Source organism: Candoia aspera, chromosome 1 (assembly GCF_035149785.1).
Source record: "Candoia aspera isolate rCanAsp1 chromosome 1, rCanAsp1.hap2, whole genome shotgun sequence".
Classification (NCBI taxonomy): Eukaryota; Metazoa; Chordata; class Lepidosauria; order Squamata; family Boidae; genus Candoia; species Candoia aspera.
The window spans coordinates 24,590,751-24,608,769 of NC_086153.1; the positions used below are offsets into that span (position 1 = coordinate 24,590,751).

The window sequence follows — 18,019 nt, forward strand, 5'->3', positions numbered from 1 at the left end:
GCTACCCTTCTTTTTTGGTTGGTCCTGTTGAACCTCACAGTAAGAGAAAGAATGCAATCTCAGATTCTTGCAAGTCCATGCAGTTGGATAGGATCTTAGCCAGAGATGAACAGTTTTTTTGGTTCAAGGTCTCATGTACTCCCTGGTGGTGTGTCAGATCTACACATGCACAAACACATATACCAACTATATTTTGCTGGGGAAGAGGGTGCACAAGATGGATCTTACTTGCACCATGTTTCCATCACAGTGCACAGCTCTGCAGGATTTAAAGATTATTTGCCTTCATCTATTAGCTTTATTTCCCATTTTTATCCAGGAGTCTAAGGTGGTTGGCTTGAGGTCTTCCTTTATTTTATTCCACAGCCAAAACCTAGTGAAGTAAATTGAGGTAAGAGAATATTACTGGCCCAAAGTCAACCAAGCAAATTCATTACTGAGGGTGGACTTGAATCTAGGTCTCCCTATCAGTATTTTGAGAGCCAGTTTGGTGTAGTGATTAAGGCATCGGGCTAGAAACCGTGAGACCATGAGTTCTCATCCCACCTTAGGCACAAAGCCAGTCGAGTGACCTTCAGCCAGTCACTCTCTCTCAGCCCTAGAAGCAGGCAATGGCAAACCACTTCTGAAAAGCCTTGCCAAGAAAACTGCAGGGACTTGTCCAGGCAGTCTCTGAGAATTGGACACAACTGAATGGTTTAAAAAAATAATCAGTGTTTTAACACAACATCATACCAGCTATCTGAATGTCAGGTTGCTGGAGTTTGCTTTAGATTTTAAGTAAACACTCAGCTGTGTCCTTTAACAAATGCTTCCATTTTCAAAATCAGTTCTGTTAATCTAGTGCTAGCATAGACCATTTTAATATTGATTTCAGTGTGACTGGTATCAAATTTGCTTCAATCAATATAAAATTGACTTAAGCTAATTTAATATAAGGTAGGTTTAAATCAATATTTCACTTAATCAGGTCTTAATTGATTTTAGCTTACTACAGTGCACACTTGTGCATGGATAAAGTTCAACATTTTGTGAAATGTTACTGTTGCATTAAACACACCCACTCTCACACTCACGCATACAGCTCAGCCAGTTTTCTATAGACAAAATAAAAACTTGTGTTTTTCTACAGTGCTTTTTGAGAAAATGATGCAAGGTGTTTTTTATTCACACTGAACATGGATTTTTAAAAATTTGTGAATATGGTTGCCAAGGAAACTACTATGCTGAATGCAAATATGGAAAGGTAGCGATGGCAGAAAATTGTAGAAGTGCCATCATTCTGTGGGTCTAATACATCCTTTGCATGTATATGTTTTCAGTTAATAAAAGGATTTAGTGATGTAGAGCTGCTTGACCAGGTACAATAAAATGTTCAAGGCTGGAGGCATGCTTCCCCCCCATGCCCAAAAAAAGGAGTCAGTCTCTGATCCACAGGGTGAAACTGATACCTCCTAGGGTGATTTTTGTTTTAGCTGCAGTTTTTGGGGAGATATTATTTATACAAAATAGATGCATTAAGGCTAGGTTGGCTTAGCACATTTATTTTTGAACTTCACCTCTGAAAGACCCGTTTCCAGCTATTCACTACCACTTGTTGGTCAGTCATGGGGAATTTTGTAGATGAAGGAAGGAGAAGTAGAGCAGGAACCAGCTTAGATCAGCTGTCCCTGCACTTTTCACCTCCTGTAAAATTACCCCTGGATTCTTCCTCTTCGGAGGGTATGGTTGTGGCAGGGATCACAGGAAGGAGGAGAAATAAGTCATGGGGTAGATGGTTGCTGACTGCTGTGATAAATGTTCTTAGAGATGGGGGGAGGAGTAGAGAGAGCATGAGGACCAGCTCGTCTTCTTGGTGGTGCTGTGAAAGGAAGTGGGAAGGAGTGTGTGGATCAGCTGTGGGCATCCACTGCTGCATCTCCTCTGCATAATGCAGGAACTGCACTAGTAGTAATAGTAAGGAAAAAACACAAGTGGAACTTTTGCATAGAGAACAAAAGAGAGGAGAAGTGTTTGTGCGGGCAGAGGTTTTTCCACACTTACTTCCTAGTCCTTGCCATCCAAGTGAACGTCACAGTATTCAGCAGTGCATTCTAGTATCTAGTATCTAGTTCTAGTATCTAGAACAAGTAATAATGGAATAAATAATTGCCTGTCAATAGAAGGACCATGGCTTTTACCCACAATGGAGAAATGGCAGGTGAAGAAGATGGAACTTGCGGAGATGGCTAAATTAACTTATTTGACCAGAGAAAAAACAAGACCCACATTTATGGCTGACTGGAAATCTCTCTCAGACTTTTTGCATGAAATGGAAAAAAATGTACTTATGATTTGTGGTTTTGACTATTAGGAAAAAAAACCTGGATAATAGTAAAAAGGGAACTTTTTTATTTTTTGTAACCATAGAGTAAGAGTTGATTTCCTAATGGTAGTTATATCTGCTGCAAAAGAAATCAGAAGCTTCTTCTTTCTATTTCTTTTTCTTTTCTCTTTCTGCACTTTTTCTTTCTTCTTTCTCCTTTCTTTCTTTGCTTCTTTTACTCTTTATAGGTTTGTGTTAGTTTTTATATCATTTCAAAATTTTTAATAAACATTTATTTGAAAAAATAGAAGGACCGTGACTTTGACTCATTATAGCAGTTTCTTATATTTATTAGTGTTGGGCAGAGCTGCAGTAATCTCAGTTTCACTGCATAGTGCCCAAATTCTGGTTTCTGCACATTCACTTTTTCAAAGCCCTCCAAGAAACGTCTTTATTCTACCCCATGTGCATCTGCAGTTAATGGAGTCCCTTGGCCCCAAGAATCTACCCGACGCAACAGCCATACCTTCAACTGCAGAATGCTGATCCGTCCCCCAGATGAGCCAGGTGCAGAGAACCAAGAGGCCCGCCAGCGCTACGAGGTTATGCAGTGCTTCACGGTGTCTCAGCCAAAACTGATCAAAGAGGAAGGTGAAGGTAAAAACAAAGAATGCCCAATCAGGAGGTAGAAACATGCTAGTTCATGGTGCATCACATTTCTAGGGAGAAAGGGAAAAGCAACAAATTTTGTTGCTGGCTGGGCTGGGGAATTCTGGGAGTTGAAGTCCAGACGTCTTAAAGTTGCCATGGTTGAGAAACACTGCATAAGACTTTCACTGCAAAGGGACTGCAACTCTGTGAAAGCTCATACTCTGCAGCATTTCCTGCTTACTTAAGAGTAGGGTTTGTGATGTCTGTAACTCAGCATGTAACACCCACAGATTTACTGTACTAAACAAGCATGCACCCCTGAAATTGCACAAGGTGAGCAAGGCAAGTTTAGTCCTCATGGGAATGGAAAGTTTTCCAAAAAGTCCATTGCAGTCCTGCTCCTTCTTGCCACTTGCATTCACACCAGTCTGTTACATTTGCATCACTGTTCGTGTGGGGAAGATTAGAGAACATATCTTCATATGTTCAATCCTGGCAGAGTATGTAATCAGTGGCAAAAAAGAAAAAATCTAGTGCTATTTGAACCAACCTGCTAAAGATGCTAAAACATAATCCTTCAGAGCTTAGTGCAAAAGAAAGTAGTTTCCAGTCATTAGAGGTATTAGGGGTTTGGTGTAAGACTATTAAAACATTGTCTTTGTTCAAACATGATTCTTTTTGCATGTCACATTGTTCTCTGTGGTACTGCAGCATAGTATTCATGCTGTTGGATTACAGAAGTTGAGCGTCTTATTACAAAGAAGTCAGCCAAAGTCAGAATGAGTAAGTAAATATACTCATGACATATTCAGATGTCCTACCTCTTCAGGTTCTTCTTCTGTTGAACAGATTTTTGATACTCCCAAGTCAGTAACATTATTGCAATAATAAACTGGAATTCTGAAATTTCAATAGCATCACTCTGACGATGAGGTCACTTTCCCCAAAATTAATACAGTAAAGTGGTATCTCAGTTGAAAGATAAAACAGATGAAAAGGAGATACTGTAGTTTAATGATGTCCTTCATATATCTAATCAGTGAAGCTGGAGTGTTCCCCAGATTGTTTTCCAGTAGCAGACTTATCTCCTTTGATTATCCCTGAGTGGTTTGTAGTTGTTTCCAGGAATACTTACATATATTGTGGCTTACTGAAATCCCCAACCATTGCACTGGGTGGGTATCTGCATGGATTCCAAATGCATAATTTAGCAGGCATGGATTCACCTTTCATCTGTTTTATCTTTCAACTGAGATATCACTTTACTGTATTCATTTTGGGGAAAGTGACTTCATCGTCAGAGTGATGCTATTGAAATCTTTATTTTTATCTGTACTGTTGCTCAGCCCCATCATGCCAACAAGACTTCCAGCAGAACACTTCAGGCTTATTCCTCCGTAACGGCCATTTCGTTCCAGTGCATTAGCTGAATTAATCCATTGCAGCTTTCACAGGAGATCATGACTGGAAGAAATAAATCACAGAGGGGTTTATGAGCACATACTTTGCCCAGAGCTGATAATTGTTGGCTTCCGCAACTGCCTTTTATTTTACAGTGTTGCCAGATCCAAATGGCCTTAAAATTAATTCTCCCAAACAGTGTGGAACGAACACACGCATACACATGGGACTATGCCAGTCCTTTTCTCTTACAAGCAAACTTTTAACCTTTCCAAAGCTGGCACCCTTGAGATGTATTGGACTATCATTCCTATTTCTGCAGTGAGTATTGCCAATATATGTGCAGGATGATGGAAATTCCAGTCCAGTACATCTGGAGGGCTTCACTTTAGAGGGATGTTGGTTTATAGAATCTTGTCACTGTGAAGAATTTAACTCAACCATGCTGCTTTCCATGCAAAATGGGAAAAAAAAGCTTAGTTTAGTCATGGCTGCAGTGATGATTCCTAAACTGTGATTGCAGGGGGACTGTTTTCATTCTTCACCAAATTAAAAAAGATAAGCAGTTCAGTTGGGGTGTTGCAGTCTTATCCCATGTCTGAAATGAGAGAAGCCCAACCCGTCAGTTTCTCCTATATGAGACCTTTCTTTCTCTTGCATTCTCCTATCCCTCCTCCAGTTCCCTCCCCAGGCCTCCAACTAATGCTGCATTTGCCCCAGTTTATTTGCTCAGGGCTAGTTTCTGCTGCTCACACCAGATCCCAGATTGAACCACTGTCTCAGTGAAGAACTTGTGATGTCTTTAGTAAAGGCCTGCCTCTTTTACATATTCTCTTTGCACATACAGTGTATGGAAGATAAGTGAAGGGAGGAAGGCTCTGATGCAGCTGCAAGGTATGGGAAGGGAGGAAGGGGGCAGTCCTGGGGGCAATGTGGAAGAGGTAAGTAAAAAGAGGTGGCATCACTGGCATGGGAACTTACATCAGTAACCTTCAGTCTTTTTTTCCTTCTGTTTACAACAGATTTGCAGTCCTGCCTAATATGCATTGCACGAAGATTACCTCGATCTACAGCCCCCACCACATCAGAATCTTTCATGACCAAGCAAGATACTACAGGTATCTTTCAGAAGAATAAGCAGATAATTGCTTCTGCACGGCTTTGGAAATCACAGGGTATTTTGTCAGAGTGCAGGCATTTGTTCTGTTGTAACTGAAAGATCCAAGGCCACTTGCTTGGCCATCTTGGTCTTCAAAGCTAGAGAAGATTTCATGGACATCTCTTAGTTGTTCCTTTTGGTGCCTGAGGCTCCTCTCAACATTTATTGAGGACAAGTGCCATATGGGGAGGGGCAATACTGCCAGGCAATAAAGGTTCCAGAGATGTTTACTATACTTTAGCTTTAGGTTGCCAATCCCTGCTGTACAGTTTCTGTAAGAATATGTAGAGTCAGTGTAAGTGGGCAAGGGAAGGGAAAACACAAATCTGCAGCCATCATGAATGAATATTGGTTTATTGAGTAACTTTAACATGTTAATTTTATATCTCTACTGTTCTTCCATCCACTTAAGTAAAAGTCAGGCCTTGCCACCTTGGAATGCATACTGTTGTGAGTTATGAAGGTGGGAGAGGCAAGAATGGTATTTATTTATGTGACTTATCTACTGCCTCAACCCAAGTGGGCTCTACGTGATAATAATTAAATGCAAGCCTGTTCAATTCTACATGTGTAGATTTTGCCATTTGGACTCTTCAACTGCAGATCAGGAATTAAAGGAGTTATAGCTGGTGATTATGTATGTGTGAGAGAGAGAAATAACATTTCAAAAGCTTTGCAGAACATTAAGGAATAATGAAAGGCAATGGAGATCTTTTAAGAGAACAGGAGATATTTGGATAGTACACAATAATGGTTTTGTCAGAAGAAAGGTAACAGCACCTTTACATAAGTGGCAGTCATAAGCAAGGTCATAAGGGGCAGTTTAATCTTATCTGCCTTGTTTATTTAGGTTTGTATACCTTTTACATCTCTAAAAATTGAGCATTCAAGGCAGCTTAAACAATTTTAAAAAATGAAAAATTAACAGTAGAAACATAAATCTAAAGCTGGGAATTTAAATCCAGTTTATAGTGGACAGATGTAGAAGGCACAAACTCTCCTCTTGAATGTATTCTTTTACTGTTCTGCTTTTAGATTTCCAGGTCTAATGTCTTTGTTTTCATTCCACTCCATTCAGGTAAAATCATCTCCATTGACACTAGTTCCCTGAGAGCAGCAGGCCGGACTGGCTGGGAGGATTTAGTAAGAAAATGCATCTATGCTTTCTTCCAGCCTCAGGGCAGGGAGCCATCTTATGCCAAGCAGCTATTTCAGGAAGGTAAGAAGGCTTCTGTCATTGCTGGATGAGGGCTTTCCAGAGTGAAAATACAATTTAAAGAAAATGAAGGAGGTACATAATGCTGCCAAAGGAAGTAGCTGCAATGGCTGAGTAAGGGCAGTGGTCCCTCCAGCTGGCCAGGAAAGATGGCCTGGGCAGTCAGTAGAATTCCACTGAGCTGCTAGTCACCTCTTTACTCTGCTATGGCAACCTGGCCTACATGGCCACTGGCCCTCAGCTTAGGGGCGGTGTGCCAACCCAAAGGCTTTTCAGGAAGTGAAAACTAAAGCAAACAGGACAAGTTATCCAAAGCTCGGCTTCCTCATTGGTCTCAAAAGGGGCAGAAATGTTCCAAAATCTCTTAAACTTGCATCTTTTTATGCAGACTGTGGTGTGGTGGTTTGAATCTTGGATTAGACCAGGGCAGGCAGGTTCTGATTCCCAATCAGCCAGTAAAGCTCCTTTGGGGGACTCCTGTCTAATAATACCCAAACTTTATCTTGACAGAATAAAAAGGGCCAGGAAGGGCCTCCCAGAAAATTTCAGATAAAGTGTCAGTAGGTGATGAGCATTCTTAGCTTTTATATTAGTAATTTTCCTAAGTGCTAATGTAAAGCATAAAGATGTTTATCATTTTGCAGCACCCTTGAAACGTGGATCAGTAAAGCTGTATCTCCTTATAAGCTATGGCTGAAAGAATTATTTCTCTGCTAAAAGGATTAACTTGTTTATGAAAAGCCCAGGAGGTTTTTGACATGTTAATTTCCATAGGACTTTCAGATGGGGATGGTTGATGATTTCTTAACATAACTTAGCCCTGAAGCAGGGCTGGGCAATGTTGTGGGGGCAGGGGAGGGGAGGGTTGGTACTGCAGTACTCTTGTGGGGGACACAACTACATAAGATGGGTGAAGGTTGTTTAAAGATTCATCCACACAGAATTTTTGGAGGGAGGAAGATTAAGCCCTCCCTTTATTTCTAGAGCCTAAACAGTAATTGTTCACATTTTGATTTTCCCTGTTCCTCCTACTTTTATCTCCTTGGGAAAATGTTTTTAAGAGTCAGTTTTTGTTCTACTGGTAAGAGAAGGGCATCTGTGTTCAAATTCCTGTTCAACTTGAAAATTTACTGCTTCAGTTTCAATTCCCCCATCTGTAAAATGGGAGTAATATTCAGCAAGCACAGAATCTTAGTATTAGGACACATTAAAAAAAAAACTGTAGCTAAGCTTTATATAGCAAGAAATCTTAAATTCATAGCAAAGAAATGCACTTTTCTTTTCTTCTTTTTTTAGGCCTCTGAGGGCTGCAGATTGCATGCTGGTGATGCAGCAAGATCATTAGAGGGGCAGGGTTGGACTTTCCAGCCCAACTGCTGGAAAGTCCAACTTGCTTTCAGATTTTTCAGGGCTTGAAATTTTTTTACATACATACATACATACATACTCATCCTACTACTTTCTTTTGGGATAATCAATGATAGGCAGAGTGCATAAAAGAAGTGAGAAATGGTATGCCAAAGAAATTAAAAGCACAAGAGAAAGACAGGAAAGCAAACATAACTATATCTTGTTCATACCCAAACCATTTACTGTTCCTCTTCATATCTTTCTATCCTGGCACATAGTCCTTCATTCATAAACTGTTTGAGATAATGCCTTTTGTTCTTTACGCTTCTCTCCTTTTTTTTTTTTAGGATCTCATAAACTCTTTCAAACCATAGCTTTTGTAGTTTTCCCCTTCCCCTCAACCCATTCAGTCTTCATATATTTGTTTACTATTGAATCCTCATTAGTTTTCTTTATATGACCAAAGAATCTCAACTTACGTATATTTCTCTTGATGTATCTCTCACCTGTATATAACACACAGGAAACGTGCTGTTATACCCAACCATTTTCATTTTTTTCTCCAAACATTTACTCCTCTTAAACAGACATCTTACGACCCTTTCTATCAGCATTTGCCTATCTTTGTGATTTGAGAAATTTGTGTCACATGCAGCAGTCCCTGCTAATGGCAAGGACAGTACTGGTCAGTCTGGGCACATTTTGGCTTAGTATGCCACAAGAGCAACCAAAGCCCAATTTTATTTTTATTTATTTATTTATTTATTCATCAAATTTGTCACCGCCCATCTCCTCCAACCAGAGGGATATTCCGGCATGCTCACACTATTCTATGCAAGGTAGGATCTCTAAGAGAGAACCTTAAAAGCCAGCACACTGTTGCCTGCCTCCTGCAATCTAGAAGGGACATGCAGTGTTTAGGGAGCTTGATTTTTTTTTTAACATAGGTATGTTGAGACTATTGAAGGCTGAAACCTTGATTCCTTTTTTTGAAAAAATTAAATGGTATTGCTATCAATTGGGAATTTGCTGTTGAATTTTGAATTGACATGGTTTTGGTGTGTGCCAGGGGTTGCATCAGAGGGGCATGGGATATGTACATCACTTGTGGATTGCCCACCCCTGCTGCATCACAAATATTGCTAGCAATACATGAAGGCAAATCATCCTAACGCATTAAGCCACCTTCTCTTCTCTTCCCTCCCCCTCCCGTTTCTGCTCAGTGATGACACGGGGCACAGCCTTCAGCCCATCTTACCGGTTCACGCTTAGTGATGGGACTGTACTGAGTGCTCATACCAAGTGCAAGCTTTGCTGCCCTCAAAGTCCAGAAATGCACCCTTTCATCATGGGCATTCATATAATTGAAAGGTAAGTCCTGAAAACTCCCGGGGTTCACCTGGGTGCCATTGCCTGTATTTTTGTCTCTAGCCATCTCTCATAGATGGCAAGCATCTTCAGGAAGGGATCAGTGTCTTCCTGTCTGAGTGTGCAATTTAACAGATATATGCATTTTTAAATGTATCACACTGATTATAGTAGTGGATTTTTCTGTGTCTCTTTTCATGTCATGGTTTTCCCACATATTTATCATAGGGTGGAAAAGATGCTGGAAGCAAAGGGGCTTTGTGCTATATATCTGCAGACTGAGCTGCTTTTTCTGTATATTGCAAGGATGTCAGTAGTAAAAGTGAAGGAAAAACTCCAAGCTTTTTTTTTTTTTTTGGCTTTCTGCCTCTTGAAGCTGGTTTGAGTCTGGCCCTTGAGAGGGTCCATGAGCTAGCAGCTTCACTGGACAGGTTCAGAGTGTCTTAATCAGAATTATCTAATCTCAAAAGAGCTGTGTGAGTGCCTTCAAAGAGTAATGGAAAGAAATAGATGCCTGATCTTTCTTTGGCCTCTTCCCTCTCTCCTCCTTCTCTCAACGTTAAGTACTACTTTCTTAGTTTACTTCCCTTTCCCATTATGGGGCCATAGGGAGGGGAGATAATTTGGTTGCATGGGAAGAGAATGCATTGAGGGAATATGAAAGAGCCTGTTCAAACAAGTTGCTTCTTCCTTTGCAACACCTTCAAACTACTAGAAAGCATGTAATGCAGAGTAGAAACAAACTGCAAATTTGTCCAAGGTGAAGATGGTATGTGAGGAGAGTTTCCAGCATGTTTATTCTGCATAGCTTTGTTTCTGATAAGCAGTCTTTGCTTTGTACAGTATATACAGTTTATAAGCTTTCAGTTATTATTGATATGAGTGTTTCTGCATGGAGGGCTGCAAACAGCAACAGTGAAAGGATATTGTGTGTCTATTCTGTCTTTTGCTCCTTAATATCTGTGTGAATGCAAAAGCAAACAAAACAAAGGAAGATGTGGAAAAGCATGAGAAGGTACAAATGAAAGATGATTATGTGTTTTAGAGTCCCTCTAAAATTTGATAAGTAAGACCAGGTGATTACAAAGAAAACTTTGTCTAGAACACACTGAGCCCAAAAAAATAGGTGGAAGCACCTCAACCCATTTTTGCAACTGTCTTTAAGAGAGCCTCTCCCCTGTCTGAGAAAATGCAGTGTGTGACCAAGTCTGTTGTAAGTTTTGAGAGTGACTTTGCATCCCTTTAAGTAGAAGAGAAATTTATAAGGATCCTGAATTGAAGAGTATTATGTAAATTAGGCCACAACTGGTCCTCTTCCTGGGTCATCACCCCAAAGTTGGAAAAAAGAAGCGCAGTGGCCATACCATTCCCTGAGTGGAGGCGGTGATGCCAGCAGCAGCCGCCGCCTCTGGGCTTTCTGTGGCTGCATGACTGGGCTGCTTGGAGGCAAGAGGGAGCTGTGGCCTGAGGAGCTGGCCAGCGGCAGTGATAACAGCAGCTGGAGGGTGGGGAGCACCAGCATTACAAAAGTACTGGGAGAGAAAGACTGGGATCAGCAGCCTTTGCCCACTGCAGAAGAGCCTGTGCCAAGTCTCCCAATTGCAGCTGTTGGAGAAGACCTGCAGGAGACAGAAGGCAAAGGTGAAGGCAGTGCTGGCTGCCAAGGGAGCAGCCACCACACCATTAGGGACTGCAGACTTGCCAGGTTGTGCTGAAAACCACCACTTCTTTTGCATCAGGGTGATGACTTTGGCAGCCAAGTGCTAGCAGGACAGTGGATCTCTGCGTGCTTGCTAACCCTCTGGGTGAATTTTGTAGAAAAAAATTAACATTTGGTTTGTGTGATCTGAAGCAGACTGGCTAGATAGTCCCTCTGGTTAAACCTCTGAGAAAGCTGCTTTGAAGAATATCTTACTGCACTCCCTGCTTTCAAGTTTCCCAGAAAAATCACAAGGGAAAGATCATGCATTGGGCTTCCTAATAATCAGAGAGGAACAGCCATTTCCAAATTTATGAAATTTCAACAGTGATTTGTGCTTGCTTACTACCTGCTAGTCAGCCATGTTTTTTTCAGGTTCATTGTCTGTCTTAAGGGAGTACCTGCACCAGCCTTTCCCCCCCTGGTTTGTTGCATGAGAAGGAGGTCCAAATCATGATATATTTCCTGCATTCATTCTTAGTGTTTTACTTTCAGGTTCTGTTATGGAAAAGTTATTACCTTGTAGAAACCTTGTAGAAATACAAGTACAAACAATTACAATTTTTGTACAAAAACTTGTACAAAAATTAGAAATACAAACCTTCCTGGCCTAGGATTATAATCTGTCTTGCCATTTTCCTGCCCAGTTCCTTCAGTAGTCCAACCTTTTCCAACTTGCTACATATTTTCTTTTAGTTTGGTAAGTTGAATTTGTACATTGATATGTTCTTAATTGCCTTCACATGCCGCTAATTTGATAATACTGATTTCTTTTTAGGCAGACATTTGACCTAGCTAGTTCACATCCTTGAAAAATAACTATTCCCAGAGCTATTTCAAGGAGTGCAGGGCCCAGATGTCATTTAGTGGAGAGGGAGCTACAGTTTGTGGATGGAAGGCTGCAACTGAAAGAGTGGCCATTATTTTATGGCTGGGAGTCAAACTTGACACCAAGTTTTGGCAAGGTGGGAGGACTTCTATGTCTGAGAAACCTGTGAAGATAAGCTCCATATTTGATACCATCCTAAACTGAAGGTCAGATTTGAATGTTTTGAAGGCTTTCCTTCACTTTTTGAGGAATGGGGGAATGAATTTGGGGTTTGCGTTTGGGCTTTTGATTCCTGAATTGGAGCCCTTTTGGAATATTTCTCATGGTAACCAGGCCCATGCATAAAATAATATTATGTAGGAAGTACATAATAGTAGCCACTGATTTGACCACACACAAGAAGCCAGCAACACCTTACTTTTCTTGCAAGTTATATATATATAAAATCTTTTTCATGTATGTATGATTTTTGCACTCCCCCCTCTAAAAGGACACATCATAAAATAATCAAGTTCCTCCAGCACAGGGTGGGGGGGGCTGTATTTTTTTTTCACCAACTGCATTTTTTCTTTTCTTTTTCTTGACTCAGAGAACACAGCACCCTGTCGTCTCAAGAGAACACTAACTCTGCAATGCCTCTTCCCCATGTCAGTCCCTCGCTGAACCCCAGCATTTCTCCAGGACAGGGTGTACCCCTGCCATCGCCTCTGCCTCCCTCCAATGGTAGCATGTTAACAGCGAACACAAGCCATCCACCCGGATCCAGCCTGCATGGTAATAGCAGTGCTGCTACCAGCCAAACCAATTACGGATGTTCACCGGGAAGCCAGATGGGAGCTAATGTTGCCTTAAGCCAGGGACAAGCTGGTCCTCAGAACAGTACCCATGCTATAAACATCAGTAGCTCTCCAATGAACAGCCCTGGGGTCACCCCGCCACAGTTTATGTCTCCAAGACATCGAGTAAGCCCTGGACTTGTGCATCGGCCTAGAATGCCAAGCAACCCATTTTCTCCCACTATGCCCTCCACACACTCCCCAGTGGGCATTGTGGGCAGTTGTGGCAGCAGTGCTGTCAGCAACAGACCATATCCAGGCACCCCATTAAACTCCATGCAGGGATTGACTGACGGGCCTAGCCCTCCAGTGGGCTATTCCACACCGCCCCCTGTCCTGCGGCAGTTGAGCAACCAGAACTCCCCCAACAGGATGAACATACCACCCATGAAAACAGAGTCAAAAGACAGCAAGGAGATCTCCATTCTGTGCAGCATGACCCACTCTGACAACAGTTCCAGTGACAGCAAGCCCTTGGATTCTAGCTTGCTGCATGGCAGTGACAGACTCTCAGAGGGTGACAGCAAATGTTTGCAGGCTACCAGCCACAAATTAGTCCAGCTTCTGGCTTCCACAGCCCAGGAGCAGTTACGGCATGTGGATGCAGATACCAGTTGCAAAGAGCCCTTGTCTTGTACGGGTGCATCAGGGACCCCAGCTTCTGGGAACCCTGTGGGCAGTGCATGCCCTTCATCCCATAGTTCCCTCACAGAGAGGCATAAGATCTTACATCGGCTTCTCCAGGAGGGCAGCCCTTCTGATATTGCCACCCTGTCCATGGAGCATGACAAGAAAGATGGTGTGCCTGGCGGTACAGCTAGTGCTGTCAACCCACAGAGCCAGGCTCCAGGAACCCCTGACATCAGGCTGGAGGCAGATGCTGTGAAAAAGAAGGATTCAAAGGACCATCAGCTCCTTCGCTATCTGCTTGACCAGGATGATAAAGAACTAGTCTCTAACCCCTCCTTGAGCCTGGAGGATGTGAAGGTGAAAGAAAATACCGAGCAATTGGATCCTTGTAGTGCGGCTGCAGCCCCGCTGCCTAAGCCCTCCACTCAAGAGGAGGTGAAGCTACAGCCACAGGGACAGGTGGGTTTTTAGTTCAAGAATATTTTTCTGTTACAACACACATTCCATTTATTATAAGCCTTATGTGCTGCTGCTTCTGCTGATTTATGGTTCTCCTTGGCTAAAATTCGGCAACCTACTCAACCCTGAGGAAAAGGTTAATATGTGCCAGAGTATCCAGTTTGGCATGGAATCACAGTATGTCAGGTCTTAGCAGACCCAAACTATATCTGCAAATGAGGAAGAATATAGTATACTTACTTCAGAACCCTTGCACGGACCTCCTACAGGGAAAAAATATAGAGCCCATAATACTGATATGATGAGCTTAAGTGCTCTGCAGATTTATTCCGGAAAACGAAACAGCATTCTCACTTTCCTAGTAAGCTCCACATGGTTTAGGAAGTATCTGTTTTCAAAACTAGAGTTTAAATGGCTAGAAGAAGCAATTCTATCTCTCAAAGAAATCTCCAGGTTTCTTATTCCTTTCCTGCAGCTGCTCCCATCAGAATACAGTATTTTGGTTTATTTGTTCTTTAATCAGTCTTTGGAAAACTAAAGCTGTCCTTGTGGGTGCCAGTAGGGCTGGGGAATTTGTAGAAACTGCAAAGATAAGGATACAGATGGAGGAAAACAGAATGATTGATCTTCTTTATTCTTAAAATACCTGCCGTTGAAATGAAGTAGTTGTTGACTAGGAGGAATATATTCTTGGGGTTGGAAACTGGGAGCTTGTGTGGGAAAGCAACATATAGAGAGAAAGAAATTGAGTAGCACCAGAGAGAGTTTGAAAATTGTGTGGTCAACCTCTTCATTCCTCAAAGGAAAATGCAGTGCTAGTGATCAGATTCTCCCATCAAAATCTACTCCAGGTTTTTTTGGCAGCTTAATTTAACTCCTGTAATGTGATTTTCCTCTCTGAGCATTTTTGCCGGTCAGGATCAAATGTTCTCTTTTCTGGTTTATGGGTTGGCTGCGCACAACACCTGTTTAGATGATATTTACAGGTACAATCCCAGGATTTTGTTCAGTTGAGTGAAGTTCATGTAGTCTGCCTATCCAAACTTGACAAGATAGGGGGAGGACTGGGGGCATTCACATCAGCAGCAGCCCCCATTTCTTATACTTTAGTGTAAATTAGAGATCCCAAGAATTATTGCAGCTCAAAGGATGAAGGTTCTAGTTTGTGAAGTGCAGAGCATTATCAGTATATCGGTAACAAGACAGAACCTTGGCCATCAGTGTATACGTTTGTGAAGGAAAAAATAGATAAATTAGCAGAAATTAAGTTTCTAAACAGCTACAAGTCATGATAGCTTGGCTGTATATTACCTGCAGTATCAGGCAGGTGTGTCTCTAAATGCCAGTTGTTGGGAAGTGTGAACAGTTGGGAGTTCTGTCCCCTATGCCAACCCTTGACTCTTTTGTTCATGTTGTGTTTGAGATGAAAAGACCATAATTATGGACTGCACACAAATTATAATTGGTGAATTATATTGGGGGGGGGAGCGTCTATCGAATAAACTCTGCGTTCCAAGGTCACAATTAAAACAATACACATTGTGCTGCAGTGGAGTCAATGACTGTAGTACAATATACTACAGACAGTAATGGCTTTATTAGATGAAACTTCCTCTTTATCTGTGAACTGTAATCTTCTGTGTTAGCTGTAGTTTCTTAAGATATAATGACCTGATTTCTCACTTTATGTCTTCTTTTCTAATTGTCTTATGAGATCACATTTCCACATTCAGGTATATTTCCTAATTTCTTCCTATTGTTAGAATTTGTAAAATTGGAAAAAAGTGTCAGCAAAGACATAGAGAATGAGAATGAATTGAATAATTTAAGCAAACAGGACACTCTTTATGCAGTTTTCCATGCTGTACCTGAATACTACAGAAAGATTGAATTTGAATCTTTGTAAAGATTCAAGGGGAGAATTTTGAACTGAAGTGAATGAGACAAAGTGTTTGCAGGCTTTATCAATGTCCCTCTTGAATGTCCCCCTGTATCAATGTCGCTTCACTGTCCCCCTATATGAATGTCCCTTCAATGTCCTCCTATATCTATGTCCCTATTTAGAGAGGCCTAAAAGGAAAGCTTCCACTACAATCTTAGATGGGCAGGAATAGTAACCACACATTTTTACATTGCCAGTATATTTGGAGGCAGCATTCAAGCTCACTGCTAACTGAGAAGTGTGACCCAAGGCTCAGAGATTTCTGGCACATGGTTCTCAGCTGCTTGGAGTGTGCAAAATTGCTTAATTTGGCTCTATTTCACATGAGGAGATGGTGCTGAAGAATGCAAGAGAATGTCCAGATTTTTATAATGCTTTATAAAAATGAGTAGTTATTGAAAACTTCAGTTCCAGGGTTGGATAGTGTTCCCCATCTCTCTCAAATACACCCTACCTGAAAACCAAGTAAAATACTTGCTTTAGAAATAAATTTAAATTTGTAAGCTGATTTAATTAAGCATATTAGATTTTCAGATTGGATGTCAGTACATTGAGTAACTTGAACTTGAATGTCTTCACTTACATCTGATAATGACCGACAGCATAACCGGTATGCAGCTATACCGTAGCTGGTATAAGTCCACCGATATCAGTGTTGAATAAAACTTTTAGGACATGATTTCTTTCATTACAAAATACTTATTTGAGTTTTAAGGGACCAGCAGACTCTAAGTTGGTGTTTCTCAACCTTGGCAACTTTAAGATGCCTTTAATTTTAACTTTAAGCTGGCTGGGGAATTTTGGGAGTTGGTCCACATATCTTAAAATTGCCAAGGTTGAGAAACACTGCTCTAAGCTAATGATCAGGGTAGTTTAAATTTCCCCCTAGGTTGGAGATAGGAAAATGTCTTGTGTGGAAGGGGTTTAGGATTTTCCTTGCAATTAGGAAGCTGCTGGAGTATGGAGGAATGAAATGGAATCTGAGAGATATTACAACCCATGGATTCCCCAGCCTGAAGACAGCTCTTTTTTTTCCCCCCAGCCCTACCTGGAGTTTTCAGGGCATCATCTTCAGGTGTTCTTATTGCAAAGGGTCATGCCTACAAAGCCCAGTGTTTAGATCTGAGAACCCCCTCAGTTTTCTTGTCTAAATTGTCCTCTCCTTAATAGCTTTTCTCTTTAAAAACTGATAAGATTATCAGGGTTTCATTACATTCTTTGTGAATTTATTTATTAGAATTATCACTAAGCACACATTTCATTTATAAGGCATACAAGTCAAAATAAGCTGTGGCATTATGAAACTATTAAACACTGCCATAACAAAACTAAACAGAACAGCCTAACAATTCAGTATTCCTGGACAAATAACTAAAACTGTATGTGATTTTGAAATGCTAGCAACATCAGCATGTGGTGTTGGGTTTCAGTGGGAATAATATTTAGAGACAGATGAAGGCCCCCGAATGGCTCATATTGACGTGGTCCTGGTCCTGCTAGAGAAATATGCAGCAATTTCAAAATATACATGCATGCTTTTATGAGCAGAGTGGCACATAGTTAAGCTTGTTCAACTGGCTCCTGATTCTTAAAGAGTTTCTGTCAGATAAGGGAGGCTGTCAGCTTTTCAGGCTTCTTGCTATGTGGGTGTTTCCAAACTCCAGTCATTGCTATATAAAGTACCCTTATCTCACCTTGCCAGTGATTTCATCCTTGAAGTGTTTCTGGATGTTCACTTTTTTTTTAAAGGTCCAGGTGTGCTAATGCTTTCAGGATCATGCAGGATGTGTGTGAGTCCTTGTGTACTTTTTTTTCTGTTGAATTGTTATGGTGGGCCTAATTTTCTTAAGCACTGCATGTACCTACAGCAATCCAGAGCATCTGCTAAAGCAACACTTGGTATTATGGTATAGAGTGTAATAACACTTGGCATTCTAGCTTCCACTGAGTACAATTAAATGAACAATCTGTCTTAAAAAGCTGTTAATGCCCATTCAGGCAACCCTCAGCAATGGGTCTTTGAGCTATTTTAAGCAGGGAGAGGTAAAGAAACAGCCCTTTGGCCCACCACCACAAAATGCCCCAGATCTTTCTTTAAAGTGTGTGTGTGTGTTTGTCTGTCTCAAGCTTTCAAGCAGCAAGACTAGGATAAACTTTCTCTGCTTTGAGACTGT

General features: G+C 41.2%; 1 protein-coding gene across 6 annotated transcripts in view; it reads left to right on the forward strand.

Annotated features, from left to right (window-relative positions):
• The window catches only part of NCOA1 (nuclear receptor coactivator 1), a 295,660-nt gene that overhangs the window by 243,463 nt on the left and 34,178 nt on the right, over positions 1-18,019 (forward strand). For all 6 annotated transcript variants that reach the window (XM_063300632.1, XM_063300594.1, XM_063300586.1 and 3 more), the window contains 5 exons: positions 2,783-2,962; positions 5,380-5,475; positions 6,595-6,735; positions 9,306-9,453; positions 12,568-13,903. In XM_063300632.1, the coding sequence (XP_063156702.1) occupies positions 2,783-2,962; positions 5,380-5,475; positions 6,595-6,735; positions 9,306-9,453; positions 12,568-13,903 (1,901 nt within the window). The remainder of the gene's footprint in view (positions 1-2,782; positions 2,963-5,379; positions 5,476-6,594; positions 6,736-9,305; positions 9,454-12,567; positions 13,904-18,019) is intronic.